The sequence below is a fragment of the Salarias fasciatus genome, chromosome 12 (assembly GCF_902148845.1).
Source record: "Salarias fasciatus chromosome 12, fSalaFa1.1, whole genome shotgun sequence".
NCBI classification, from domain to species: Eukaryota; Metazoa; Chordata; class Actinopteri; order Blenniiformes; family Blenniidae; genus Salarias; species Salarias fasciatus.
In genome coordinates, this window is record NC_043756.1 from 9,684,992 (window position 1) to 9,698,616 (window position 13,625).

Sequence of the window (13,625 nt, forward strand, 5' to 3'; positions counted from 1 at the left end):
GAGGAGAGGATTTATCCATATTGCAGCATTATGGATAGACATAATGTGATGCTCCAATAAGAATTCACTATTCAAATGTAGCTGTTTTATTCACTGTGTGGCAGCTAATGTCTCTCTCTTGATTTCTTGCCTTTTTGTGTTATTAGGAACGTCTTTTTTTTCCTTCTGAGGCTTCTGCTTAAGCAACTGTAAACTTCATACAGTTTGTGCAACTAATCCTCAGTGCGAAATTACTTGAGCGACCCTTTGTTCTTTGCTAAAATAAAATAATGAAATGGGTTGGGTGTTTGAATAGGCGCTTGAAAGGCAAGAGATTGCGACTCTGCATTGAAATATGCACTCGCACTTAAAAAAAAAAAAAAAACAATCGACGAAGAGACTCATCAGTCACTGCGGCACAAATTCAGGACAGTTGCAGGATATTCGGGATGGTGGATGATGCTTACAGTGTCCTCATAATGACAGCAGTTTCAAACTCGAGAGGCGAGAATAAGCCCCGGCCAATATAGGCAGAATGAGGCTGATGTTGCCATTATAACCGCGAGCTCTTTTCCCCCTTGGATGGCAGCCTGGGCTGACAGTCAAACATCATTATAAACCAGTGGCCTTGCAGTTTGTCACTGTCAAAACCTCTAAATAGAGACTTTGTTTTCAAGATTTGTGAAAAGATTTATGACATTCTGGGCACTATTTAAGCGATGATGCACAACAAAGTCATTCTGTTTAATGTGGAGCCACTTTGAAAAATGGCAGAATCGGCGGGTTGCGAGCTGAGCCATTTCCTCCGAGCGTAAATATAATAGGCCACATTGTGCTCGTTTTTGAAATCTTTCTCTCCATCAGAGGAAACGCAGATGTTGTGTGAAGTGTTGGGATATTACTGCAATGAATGGTGACATTTCCATCACCATGGTGGCGTCCACCTTTGAACCGCGTCGCGAAAAATCACTTTCAGATTCCTGTGGATTGTAAGAAGGAATTCCTTGTGAGTGCAGTGACCCTTTCACCTTTCAGAATTCTTGAAGAAAAGATCCAGTGTGCGTTGGCTGACTGGATGGTTCTGATGAACACAAGTAGCCAATGCATATGGGCATATTGGGCGCCGAGCCTGGGAGAGTGAGAGGAAACCCTTGCACGCACAGGGAGAACATGCAACCTCTACAGAGAAAGCCATCCAATCATTAAAGTCTTCATCCATATAAGAAGAAAAACACAAGGAGAAAGTCAATAACACACTCATTCACACCTAGATGCAATTCAGAACCATCAATTAGGCTGTAAATCATGCTTTTAGACTGCAGGGGGAAAACTAGACTACTCAGGGAGAACATGCAAACTCCCTGAGAAAGGCAGCCCAAGCGTACCGTCATTGCTCTCCACCGCCTTCCCTGCAGCCGTGGTCGTCTCCCCGTCTCCTGCAGCTGAACACCGAACAGCGCTGTAAACACTCCCCCCTCGTGAAAGAGACAGTAATTTAGAAAGAGCATTGTTATGAATCACACAATACAGTTTCTCAAAACGTACAGCCAGGCTTTCTGAGAACATCCCACAGTGGCAGTGGAGGAAAACCAATAAAATGCCTCACAGGCCGAGTCCGGTCAATAAAACCCCGCATGCCGAGGACCACAGGTGCATTCTCTCCCTGCAGGAAAATGACAAGAACATCCCAGTGTTTTGTTTTGTGTGTTTTTTTTTCCCTCCCTTTTCTTCCCCTCCCTGTCGTGCCATCCATCCACTCGCGCGAGGCTTTTCCAGCGGCAGGGCGGCTGCAGCGCCCTCTGCCGGCTCGCGGCTGCAGCTCCTCTTTATAAAGTGCAGCGATGCCTCGACACGCACGCAGTCCGTGAAAAAGGAGCGTTCACTCCCTCCAGAGGAGCGCAGCTTTTTCAGGGGAGCCAGTGGAGGTGGGAGAGAGAGAGAGAGAGAGAGAGAGAACAGAGAGAGAGAGAGAGAGAGAGAGAGAGAAAAGAGCCAGTCAGCGGACTGTGGCACTTTCAGATGACTTCTTCTACCTCGTTAGAAATACCGGCGTAACGAAGAGATCATTTGGCGCCAGTTTAAGGACTGTTTTGGGGGGCAAATTGTCTCCAAGGGGCAGTTGGAGAAGCCAGTCTGAGCTCTTATAATGCGGAGAGATCAAGTCTCAGTAGTTTTCTGTCGCTATGAAGGCAACACAGACGGACCCTGAGAAACTGCTTGCATGGATTGATTGACTGATTGGTTGATTGGCATTTGCCTTTCTCTCTCCCCCTCTTTTTCCTTTTTTTTTTGAAATCATCAAAGGATCTTTTTGTGTCGTGGTCAGTCTGTTTTTTTCCCCCTCTAAATATTGTGGATTATTATTTCACTGGAAGTCGAGGATTTTCTTCCCCCCCAGGAGGTGTGTGTTTATTTGGGAGTTGAATGAGGATATTGATTTTGTACAGTTAGCCTTCACCTGGGTCCGGGATCTGGAGAGAGGGAATTAACCTTTCAAAAGGTGGAAATATCAGTCGTGTTGGACTCCCAACTCATCTCTCCTGCCAACATGAAGTCGTGGATTTGCGTTTGCTTCGCTTTCCTTCTCTTAGGTAAGAAGTGGAATGGGGAGGAAAACAAAATCAGAAAATGTGAATTGCAGAATTTGTAAATGGGTGATGTAGAATTTATCTGTAAAAGAGGTAAACAGTGAGATCAGTGTCGGGTGGGGGGGTTTCTGGTATGTGAGCGTCTTCTCATGCAGGAGTTCTGAGGGCGCGCTGCTTTTATGAGGGTTTTTTTTTTTTAATGATGTGCAGTAAAAATGCTGATAGGTGTTCATGTTATAGCTGGATGGTTTGATTGCACTGTGTTTAATCTTCACCCAACCAAACTTAGCGTGTGTGTGCGCGTGTGAATCAGTCTTGTAATACGGGCGAATTAACACTGGAAGCTTCCATATTGTGAAGAAAGAGCCAATTACTGCAGTAACACAGCAGAGCTTTCAGTTACATGAAACCTCTTACGTTTATTTTTATTTCTTCTTTTTTAATTTTCACATATGCGTTTGATGGGATGAATTTTATTAACATGTCCATCGTCACTACCTTTATCCTCAATGTCGACATCACGTTTCAGCTTCACGATTCTCCACAATAAATTAAAAAAAAATAAAATAAAATAAAACTTCAAATCCTGTCATACAAGCATTTTCCTCTGAACTTCCTCTGAACGCTGCTGTCTGACTGATGCTGCGCCCCTTCATCTCTGCCCGGAACACAAACCACCACAAGGGGTCTCTCTTGTCATTTCGCCCGGGCTGTCTGCACTCGGGTTCTGTGCGTCAATCCTGACTCCTGTCAAACAGCAACACCTGAGTCTGTGCTCTGTGGATCACTGTTTACTGATTGAACACTGATTCTCTTCCCACCCGGATTCAAATTAAGTGTAGTTCTTGATTAAACCTCGACTGACATGAGATAAGCTTCAATTACTGAGTCCCTCCACTGGCTACCTTTATAATAAGGTGCAATCTAGACTCATTTTGTGTTTTAGGTGTAATAACATCAGTGCAGGTGAGCAACTAAATCACCCGATATGAACTAAATGAAGCGATGCCGCCTCATTTTGCACACTCACATACAGGTGTGCAAAACCGATTTTAGACCAGGAGGAATGTTGTTGCTGTTTTGCAAAGATATGCTTTGACATGCATGGGCATGTGATAGGCCGTCCAATCTGTACCTGGCTCCCTTATCCAATGTGTAGCATGAAAAAAAAAAATTACAGCAGGTTTGTGGGATATCAGCTTTTATAGATATACATGTACAATTTCTGACATCTTCTCTCTTGTCACCCCAACATCTTTCTTGCCCCCCCCCCAGATGAGGCTGCAAGTTCCTGGGATGGCCCCTCAGCGTTGTCCGTGTCCTTGGCCAGCGGCGCTCCGGGATCTCCGGGCGCCGGGTCTGAGCCTGGCACTCAGACAGAATGGGTGGACTGCATCCAGGCGAGTGACATGTGCAACCAGAACCCTCACTGCAGCTCTCGGTACCGGGTGATGCGCCAGTGCCTTGTGGGCAAGGAGAAGGAAGCCATGCTGGATAACAACAGGGAGTGCCAGGCTGCTTTGGAAGTGCTGCTGGTTAGTCCTCTGTATGACTGCCGCTGCAAGAGGGGCATGAAGAAGGAGCTGCAGTGTCTGCAGAACTACTGGACCATCCACATGGGGCTGACTGAAGGTAGGAGGCACGTGGGTTTCAGAAATATCTGACATCAATATTAGGAATCAACAATGTGAAAACACATTTTTAACTCATGCAGTTCCTGGATAAAGCCACACAGCGTTTCATGTGAAATTAGGACTTCTTGTTTTGCCAGTCAGCTCATTATGAACAATCGGGGTCCTCCGTGTCATTTGTTTCCTTCTGTATTCTCCCTGTGGCTGTGAAATCAGCTTACATCATGTTCAGCGATGGTATAATTGAGTATGTACTGCTCGGCTCTGCACGAGCCTCGTGGTCAAGAGCGAGATAATGTGCGTACAGCAGGATGCATGTTCACTGCTGCAGCAGAGATCCAGCAGCAGGAGATGAACAACACAGCATACCTCCATTGATATTAACCTATATGGCTTACCGTATACTTCTGCATTACAACATCTATTTTAAATGTGTCTTCCGATCTCGATGAGCCGTGTATTTTCCCAGCAACAGAAGAAGGATGTGCACCACACCCATTGTTGATGCCCTATTCCCTGTTGTACTCTTATAGTTATACCCAGAAGCCCCTGATGAAAAATATATGCTTTCCTACTTTCCTCACCCTCTCAAATATAATGGAACTATAATGGGATTACATTAGGTGGACCTGTTATGGTAGACTTATTGGTTTTCACCTAAAGTGTTCCATTTTACCATATAATTACGTTACAATTGAGGAGTACTGTGGCCCTTATGTGCCCACTTACACAGGACATGAAATCCCACTCTTTATGTAACAATGAAACCGTCTGTGTTTGAGTTGAAGAGCATCAAGAAACACCTCATGGAATGACGGGAGTGTCAGACGGTCCTCACGGGAAAAAGCCACGGAGATTCAGATGTGCCCTGAGAGTCCGCCTGAAAAGAGAGCAAAACCCAAGCGTGGCATTTCTTGACGCTTACAGATGTTGTCACGGTCTCTTTGACGGTGTCAAATATCCACGTATACATGGAGGACATAATGTGCTCAGCCGCCGTGGCACGTGGGGTAATGGCAGAAATGTTGCGAACTCTCTGAGCTTTGAGCATTCTGGGCTTTTGTGTGGTGATCCATGAAGAGATTCACGGGGCCGACTGCTCATAGCACCAGCTACACTTCATCAGACTGATGGCAGCAGAGGGTCCCTGACATGAGTTCAAGGGAAACGCAATGACATGGATGCTCCTCAGGCCTTCTGTCTCGCTTCCCGTCTTCCTCTCTCTCTCTGTTTCTCTCTTTTCTTTTTTTAACCATTTTTCCTTTGTAATGATCTTCCTCTTCTCTCCCTTCCTTTAACAAACACAGAACAGCATCAGTCAAAGTGTTTGTGTTTGAAAGCGCGGGGTAAGTTGTCTGGCTGTCAGGGATAGAGACCTCTCGTGCCTACAGGATGCCCTTCGCCGAGCATGTTTCTTTTCCGAAGAATGCTCCTCAGTGGTATCCCGTTTTGGCCCTGTCGCCCTCGGAGATAAAACTCGCTTTAGCACAAACGAAAAGCTCTTACAGTGGGGCTTTAATCTAATCACGATCCATTGTGCAGTCAAGCAGGCTTTTGTTAACTGGAAACAATCTATGTACAACATCCATCTCTGGAAACAAACACAAAAGGCTGAATCCCTGCAGATCCTCTTGAAATGGTGCTAAACCACTTAAAAAATCATTTGAGAATGAAACTGAGAGGTTCTGATATAACTGCTCTGTTAGATGTGGCGTAATATAATTGTGAAAGTTTTACTTTACCTATGTTAATGTGGGGAGATGAAGGGCACCCTGGTTTGTGAGAGGAGAATGAAGAGATAGGTCCTCGGCATTCAAAGAAGTAGAAGCGATAAAAGGTGAAAGGACACGAATGACTAACAGGCAGACAGAGGAGGAGAGGTAATTTTCTTGCTTTGTGTGAGGAGTTTTGCCCAGTTGATAGCTTGCAGATGAGCGTCTTTAGAAGCAGCGTACCTATAGCTGTTTTCCACAGCCTAAGGTCAGAATGTTGTATGAAATGTAGGAGGCTACAAAGAAGACTTGGACATGGTGTCTTTCTTATATGACCCAGGTTGACCAGGGGCATCAACCTGGTCTGCGAGTTCGAGGCCGAACCATTGTGTCTGTAAAGAAGAAGCTGTTGACTGAGATTCAACAATGCCTTCTTGTCAGGGTGACATTTCACAAAGAGCACGCATACCACTCTCTGCCTCGGCCAGTGTTAACACTCTGCCGAAGTTAATGGGTAAACTTTTCAACAGAGTCAAACACACAAACGTCTGAACATAGACGATCATGTAGACGTTCATAAATACGAGGACAGAGTCAGCCGATTAGAACTTTGACTGGACAACATCAAATCATTGGCTGCAACACAAGTTTTTCTTTGAATTCACTTGAAGATGACTATCAAAGAACGTTATAATCATTTATTCCTAATTTTCCTGTCAAACAGTATGAAAAAGAAACGCAAGTTTTTGTGTGTACTCATTCACTTTAATTTCACTGCATAACAGCTTTGACAGAAATATTCATGCACAGCAGCATTTGAAATATCTTGGCTACTTTTCGTAGTGGCCATGATATCTGAAATGCTTTTTTAATACGGGCACATGAAAGAGGCAGAATATTAAAAACATATCTTGATATGATTCAGTCCAACTCAATTTCAGAAAAAATTTACATATAATTTAGATAAAAAATCTTTGGAATCATCCCAAGAAAAATGAGCAATTATGATCTGTTAAGACATTATTTATGTTTGAGCTATTCAAACATTCACATTACAAGGTAGAGGGTAAATAGAGGATGTGCAAAATTATTAGTGTAACAGATGTGACTATTGAAGTGAATGATTGGGGTTTTTAATCGTGGTACTTGCCAGTGTGAGGACATATGCAGCAGCAAGTGAGCATTTCTTTAACTGATTGATGTGTCAGAAGACAAAAATGACAAACCAAAGCATCTGAGTGAGTTTAAAGCTAGAATAAGAAGGCTGGGTCGGAGCATCCAGAAGCTCCTGTGCAGTGTCGGTGGTTTAAAGTGGTCAGTATCTGCCAGAAGTGGTCCGAGATGAGAAACAGATAAACAGGCGAAAGGCTCAGTAATGGGAAATGAAGGCTGCTGTGTGTGGCGCAGATGAGCTACTGTAGCTCATATTTCTCCAGAAGTTAAAGCCATAGCTTTAATGGAAATGAGTCGGAATACGGCGCATTACAGTTGGTTGTAAATGAACTGCGCAAGATAAAACTGATGTTCATAATGTTATGGCTCTCGGGTGTATCTGTGCAGTCTCACAGTAGATTTCTCAGTAAAATCTTCTCGTTATTGCACGTCATCAAATATCCTCTCCTGCGACTTCCAGATGCTGTCAACAAATGTGTTTTTCAATTGAAATGTTGAAAGTCCAACTTTCAGCTACATGGCTAAAAGACGTGTGGAATTCCACCTGCAGGCCGGTGGCCGGCACCCTCACTTCTTCAGCTGAATCTCACTGTTTTCACCGGCACTTCCTGTAAATACGGAGATCATCCACTGCTCTGTAAACGATGCGTCACTCACTCAATCACCGGTAGGATGCCGTAACTGGCTAAATCCCGCTAATGCAACCTGGTAGAGGCACACAAAGGTGCAGTGTGGTAAAGCCACTGTTCCGATGCTCAACCTGTTATTTAATCGCCCTCTGCCAGTCGCCGGTTTCTGTGAAATGATGCCAGCTGTGCTTCACAATTATTGGAGATGGGGAAAGAGGAGAGTGGGCTTAACACAAAAGCTGACATCAGTGAAACAGCGCTTTTTTTTTTTTTAAACTCTGGATTTCAAGGACAATGATAAAGGCGTTTCATTATTGGGCTTTTTCCACCACCATCTTAAACTTTGGACGGTCCTGAAACCTGATGCCTGTAAATACATGTAGAGATAAAAAATTAATTTTGAATATGGTATAACAGCAGTAGGCACGACAAAAAGAAATGATAATTATGACTTTTCACCTTTGTCGTGCTGAAACGGGGCAATGAGGTGATTATTGCATAATGATGATGTAAAGAGACAGAATCCCATCCGCTGCACAGAGCTGAGAGGTTCAGTGTGGAAGCGACGTTCACACTTTAGTCTCCATGTTACACTGTGGCTCACGTGTTTCTGTCACCTCTCTTTCCTGTGAGAGTCCAGCGTTCCCTCAGTGAGACGGGTGGGAATGTCCTACGTGTGAAAGCAAACTGCAGAGCCTTCATCAAGCCTGAATGGTTGATCGTTCAGTTAGTCGAGCCAGAGTCACCGGAAAAGCCGAGCCCCCCAGAGGGGAAGCTCTTGAGCCGAGTGTCCTGCGAGCGCGACATCAAACTGTAAATCACACCGGCGATAACGAACAGGAGAGGTGCTTCACAGTGGACGGCGAGCGCGTTGAAAGAGTACACGTCTGCGGAGATACAGTGCAGTTCAAAGCTCCTCGACAGTCACGGCGATGTGATTCATTACTGTCATCAAGTGTTGCTTGGTGCGTCTTCTTGAGGTTCACACATTTCAGCAGGTGATAGCGGCTTCGCCTCGCCAAGCTTTTTAACTTTCAACACACATTTCTCGCCCGAGAGATTGTGTTTGAATAACAAACCCCTCAAGCCATGACGTGAGGTCAGATTTCCTCCTTGATCAATATTTCCTGCCTTCAGGCTACTGTACTGCCCTGCTTAGCTTTAAAACCCAGCTAAAAGGTGTTATAATCCCGATCTTTGAACCATTACTAATTGCGCTAATGGCGATCTGTTAATTGTGTCTTCTGTTTGAAAATGGACGCTAAATTCAGTGCGTCAATGCAGTCGTCCTTGATGGATAATGAGTGGTTTCTGTTCTGAATGTCTGCGTCGGGGAGAGGCGATGGGGGGTTTATACAACAGTTTGAATCTATAAAAGAAGTAATTACTAAGAAAGAAATATCGGCTGCTATGCGCAGGCGGCATACTGCGGTTCTCTCTCAATTGTACCCGTAGCCTCATGTGAATATACCTTTGCAGGCTCGCACTGGAGTTGCTAATTTAAACAGTAAGTTCCACACCTACAACATATATTATATTTTATGGGCTTTGAAATCACAACCTGGGTCTCAATGTAGCCATCGAAGAACTTCCGTGCAGATTTTTCAGAGCGGTTTAATTAGCGTGGCTAACTTTCACCGCTGGGAGCAAGCGAGGGTGTCCGGACTCCAACCAGCTCATTGTGAGTGCAGAGACTGTATCTTTACATGGGATGACGAGAGCACCGCACGGTTTGGTGGAATGATTTATTCCCTCTGTTTTTTTTTATGAATGTCAGTGCTCCAAAGGTCACTCGGTGAATACGTAGCACATCATTGTAATACCTCGAGTTGGCCCCTAATGCTGCGGCAAGTTCCATGAAATGGACAGCGAAAGAATGCTTTGCACATGGTGCGGGGGGAAGGCGGGGAGGAGGAGGAGTAATGGAGAGAGCGAGAGAGAAGACAAGGAGGTGAGGGCAAAAGGCGAGCGCGGAACGGTAGATAAATGATGGGTGGGGGTCGTTGTTTAAGAAACAGAAAGAGAAAACCAAAGAATGAAAGGGTGAAGAAGGAAGCAAGAGAGTCGTGGGGGGGGAAACTACAGAGGAGGGCGGGGATGTTGCAAAAGTACACAGTATTCCTGGGTGAAACCATCATTACTATGAGCAATGGTAGCAGTCACCGGCCATTACCTTAGCCATCCACTGTCATAAGCAGAACATTTTTCCAGCCTGCCCGGCATGTCAGGGGATAGGGGGAGCAGGCTCCTGCATGCTGAATATGTCCTCCCCGCTTCTCCCTCCCCGCACCGGAGACCCATCCGGCGCTCAGTAGGTGGCTACTTCATCATCAGAGGAAGGAACCTGTCGATAGCTTCAGGACCTGATCAATAAGGTCTTTCAGAGCTCTCCCCTCCTCGTCCTCTCCATGCCTCCTCCTTCCATTTCATCCCAAAAAATGTGAACAGGATCGGTGAAATATGACGACAAAATAGATGCTGTTTGTCCTTGTAAATGCCTCTAATGATTTTTCTGTGCTGTAAGGCGAACTGGTCCAGATGAGTCCCTCTCAGAATGGCGCCTGCAAGGACCGTGACAGTGGAGCTGGAGCCGGGGCCGGGCAGTTCAGATTAGCCTTTCATAGTAAACTGAGTTCTCAGTCCTTCCATCAGAGGTGAGAGTGAGTGACGGGCCATTCTGCTCACTGAATACTGTCATGATGTGGGCATTAAGACTCACTCCTGGCAGAAAAAGGTTCACAACGCTGTTGAATGAATGCACATCATGGAGCTCAACTACCGGCCCCGGCGGCCTGTTTTTCTCTTGTCAGTCACTCCCTTTAAATCTGTGCATCGTGAAAAAGCTGCTGGCTTCTCTCCTTTCTTCCACAGAGAAGAATTCAAAGGATTCAAATGCATTTTGAACAGTCCAACCTTTATTTGGAAGTTTGTTTTGTACAAAGTCACGTCAGATCCACAATAAATATCTAAGATGCCGGTTATGAAGTTGTAAATTTGCGGCGAGCAAAGGTTTCCCGCCAGCGCTCCGCTTATTTAATTGCGTTTCCTTCAAAGTGTGCGAGGAGGGAAAGAATCAAAAAGCAGTGCTTATACCAATCAGTATTCCATGTTTAGCATCTGACACCAAGCGTAGCGCTGATTTAGGTAAGCGGGTGTGTAACGTTTCATATTGCCATTACGTTCGCGTAGCCAAAGGGAAGACCGGAAATTTCCGCAGTCATTTTCTCAGCTGTGTTTGCCCACCAACGCCACGCCGGATTGGAATTGTGACATGAAATATTATTCTGAGCTAATCCAATATTCTATTTGTATGGTTTGAAATTGAGTTTAAAATGTCAATATCACTTCAAAAGCTGAGCCGTTAACTGAATTTATGCCTCAACTTGCATTCAGTTAAGCGCAAATTCTCCCCCCCCAAAAAAAGCGATGTATTTGTGGTATCACTCTGTTTTATCTCGAATTGAGCACGTACTGGGAGGATATTGAGAGAAAAGATTAATGGTTCTTTTTTTTTCACTTTTCTTTTAATGTTCATGTTTTGAAATGTGAATTTCCATATCCTAGTGTTTCCTCTGGGATAAGTTCTGTGATTGGAGTTTATTTTGAGGCAAGATATTGTTCTGGTGAGTCTGAACTTCACTGACAGCTCATTTGCAAAAACTTTGGGAACTCTGACAAGCAAAGGCTCGGTCACCTTTTGTTACCAGCAGAGTTTGCGCGATGGCCAGCAGGGCTCCAGACCACCGACTGTGCTCCAGGCTGCTCAGCCTGTGTTATAAGCTTCCTTTGTAATTAATATAAGAGGAGAAGTTGTGTTTCAATATAGGGGTATAATCTGTCTTTAAGGTAATATTCAGTATGTATCAGGAGTGAGGGGGGCTTTTTTTCTAAAGTGCCGGCAGTAAAGATTGGGGACAATATGAAATAAATATTAAACAAGGGGGGGAAACAGTATAGGGCACCTTTAAACACACAAGGTGAATGACAGTTATTAAAATTGACTTTGCTTCCAGCCATAAACAGTTTGCCAAGAATGTCGCAGAAAAAAAAAAAAATCCATAGGACCGTTTCCATCACCCCAGGAGTTTAACTTCATTGATAATGCATTTGAAAAGGATGAGTGATGGTACCTAACTGCTTCATAAAAACCCCTTATGGCAAAGGAGAAGACTGTGAATCCACTTAAAAGCAGCATTCCTGGCGTGCTCTAACTAAGGGAAGGCCTGATTGTCTGTCTGAGCTGTGCCGGTCATGCTCCACACTGTCAGAGCAAATGAAGTCAAACGGAGGCTTAATTACAGCGATAAGTTGTTGCCCTGTGGCTAAAAACATCTTATCACTAAACAGCTGGGAAGAATTTTCTATTACTTGATGAATGCATAATTGGGTCCAGGGTGACTGTCAAAGAGCAAGGTTTTTTAAAAGTACAACAAGGCCTCCTGCTGTGCTGCTTTTCACATCCTAAGGGCGTGTGTGATTATCGTGTGTTGTGCAATTTTATGATTCAGCGCGGCCTGTAACGTCCATGTAAATAAGCTCTTAAAATTCATTAACTGCAGCGGCTGTTGTGGTTTGATATTATTGTTTTATAGGATCTCGGGCGGAAGGCACTGTACTGTTCTGCTCGTGAAATGCGATGTGCCCGATCGTCGTTTGATTTTCTTTACCGATCGCGCGGCGAGGCTTCCCTGCGCTGTTAGATGCAGCCTGAACAAAATGGTAAGCAACCTCATAACAAGATGTTTTGCTTTTGGCGAAAGAGAGAACATCTTTCATTTCATGTTTCTCCGCACAGCACAACCTGTTCTCAGCCTTGGTGGGAGCGTTGCACTTTTCTGTGTAATATTTGCCTCTCGTTTGAAACGCGCGATGGCGGAGGGTGTTGCAGGAAAAAAAAAAAAAAAAAAAAGACATGGAAGGAAGGTTGAGGTGGCTGTTTGCTGAGTAAGTGGTAGCCTTGAACTCTTGAAAGGCTTCAAAGCATTATAGCTTTTGAAGGTAATTGTTGTAATTAGACATACTGAGAAATCTCGAGTCCTGCAGCCTCTAAAGTCCCTTTCTCGCTTTCTCCCTTGATAGAAATATAAAGACCACCATGAACGGAGATGTGGAAGGCAGCTAGGGGGGAAAAAAAGAGAGAGAAATACAGTTTTGAAGAAGCGAATGTGCACGCATGCCTGAATTCACGTCTTTCTCGAAAGAGGCCAATAACAGCAAAACAAAAGGGGATATATTTTTGCACAATCTCAAAGACTTTATAGAAGGAACTCTTTTCACCTCAGCCTTTTTTTCCTCTTTCTGTATGTTTCTTCTTGCCCCTCTCGAACAGACACAATCATGAGCTGGGCTGGATGTCAAGAGCGGTGGGCGCTCAGAAAATGGCCAGCAGAGATGCTCCGTCTTGTTATGATTGTTAATATTGATGAAAAGGAGTGATGTGGAGTCACACAAAGAGCAATGACTCTGCAGACGTACACAAGGTTAAGGTTGAATTCCTTTACCCTGTGGACAAAGTGCCATCGTAAACGTCCTTCAGTTCGCTGTTTATTATCGGCCGTGCCTTTCTGTCAGCAAGCACAATATTCTTTCTGTGCTTTGCATTAGTTTTAAAATTTAAATTTATTTCTAATATATTTTCTTGAAGTTCAGATTTTTAACAGGGAATGTGCACAGGGGATGTCAGGCAGGCACATGCACTCTCATGCACATGATTCATAATGTTTGGGGACATTGAGGAAGGGGTTTTCAAAGTGTGTGAGGATGAGCCCTCACCCAACCGCACGACAGCCCCGACTCTTTTGACATGCATGCTGCGTGATCTTATCACGTTTGGTTAAATGTCATGATTCCCAATGTTTTGAAATGCTGGTGAGATCAGCAGGTAAAAAGCCTGACAGCATCTTGTCCAAAGTA

At 44.5% G+C, this 13,625-nt stretch overlaps 1 protein-coding gene across 1 annotated transcript in view; it reads left to right on the forward strand.

The window, feature by feature from the left end:
* The first annotated feature begins 1,954 nt into the window (after positions 1 to 1,954).
* LOC115398080 (GDNF family receptor alpha-2-like) overlaps positions 1,955 to 13,625 on the forward strand; it is a 54,312-nt gene continuing 42,641 nt past the window's right edge. The window contains exons 1-2 of the mRNA XM_030104719.1: positions 1,955 to 2,570; positions 3,843 to 4,199. Coding sequence (XP_029960579.1) covers positions 2,528 to 2,570; positions 3,843 to 4,199 — 400 coding nt within the window. The 5' untranslated portion in view covers positions 1,955 to 2,527. The remainder of the gene's footprint in view (positions 2,571 to 3,842; positions 4,200 to 13,625) is intronic.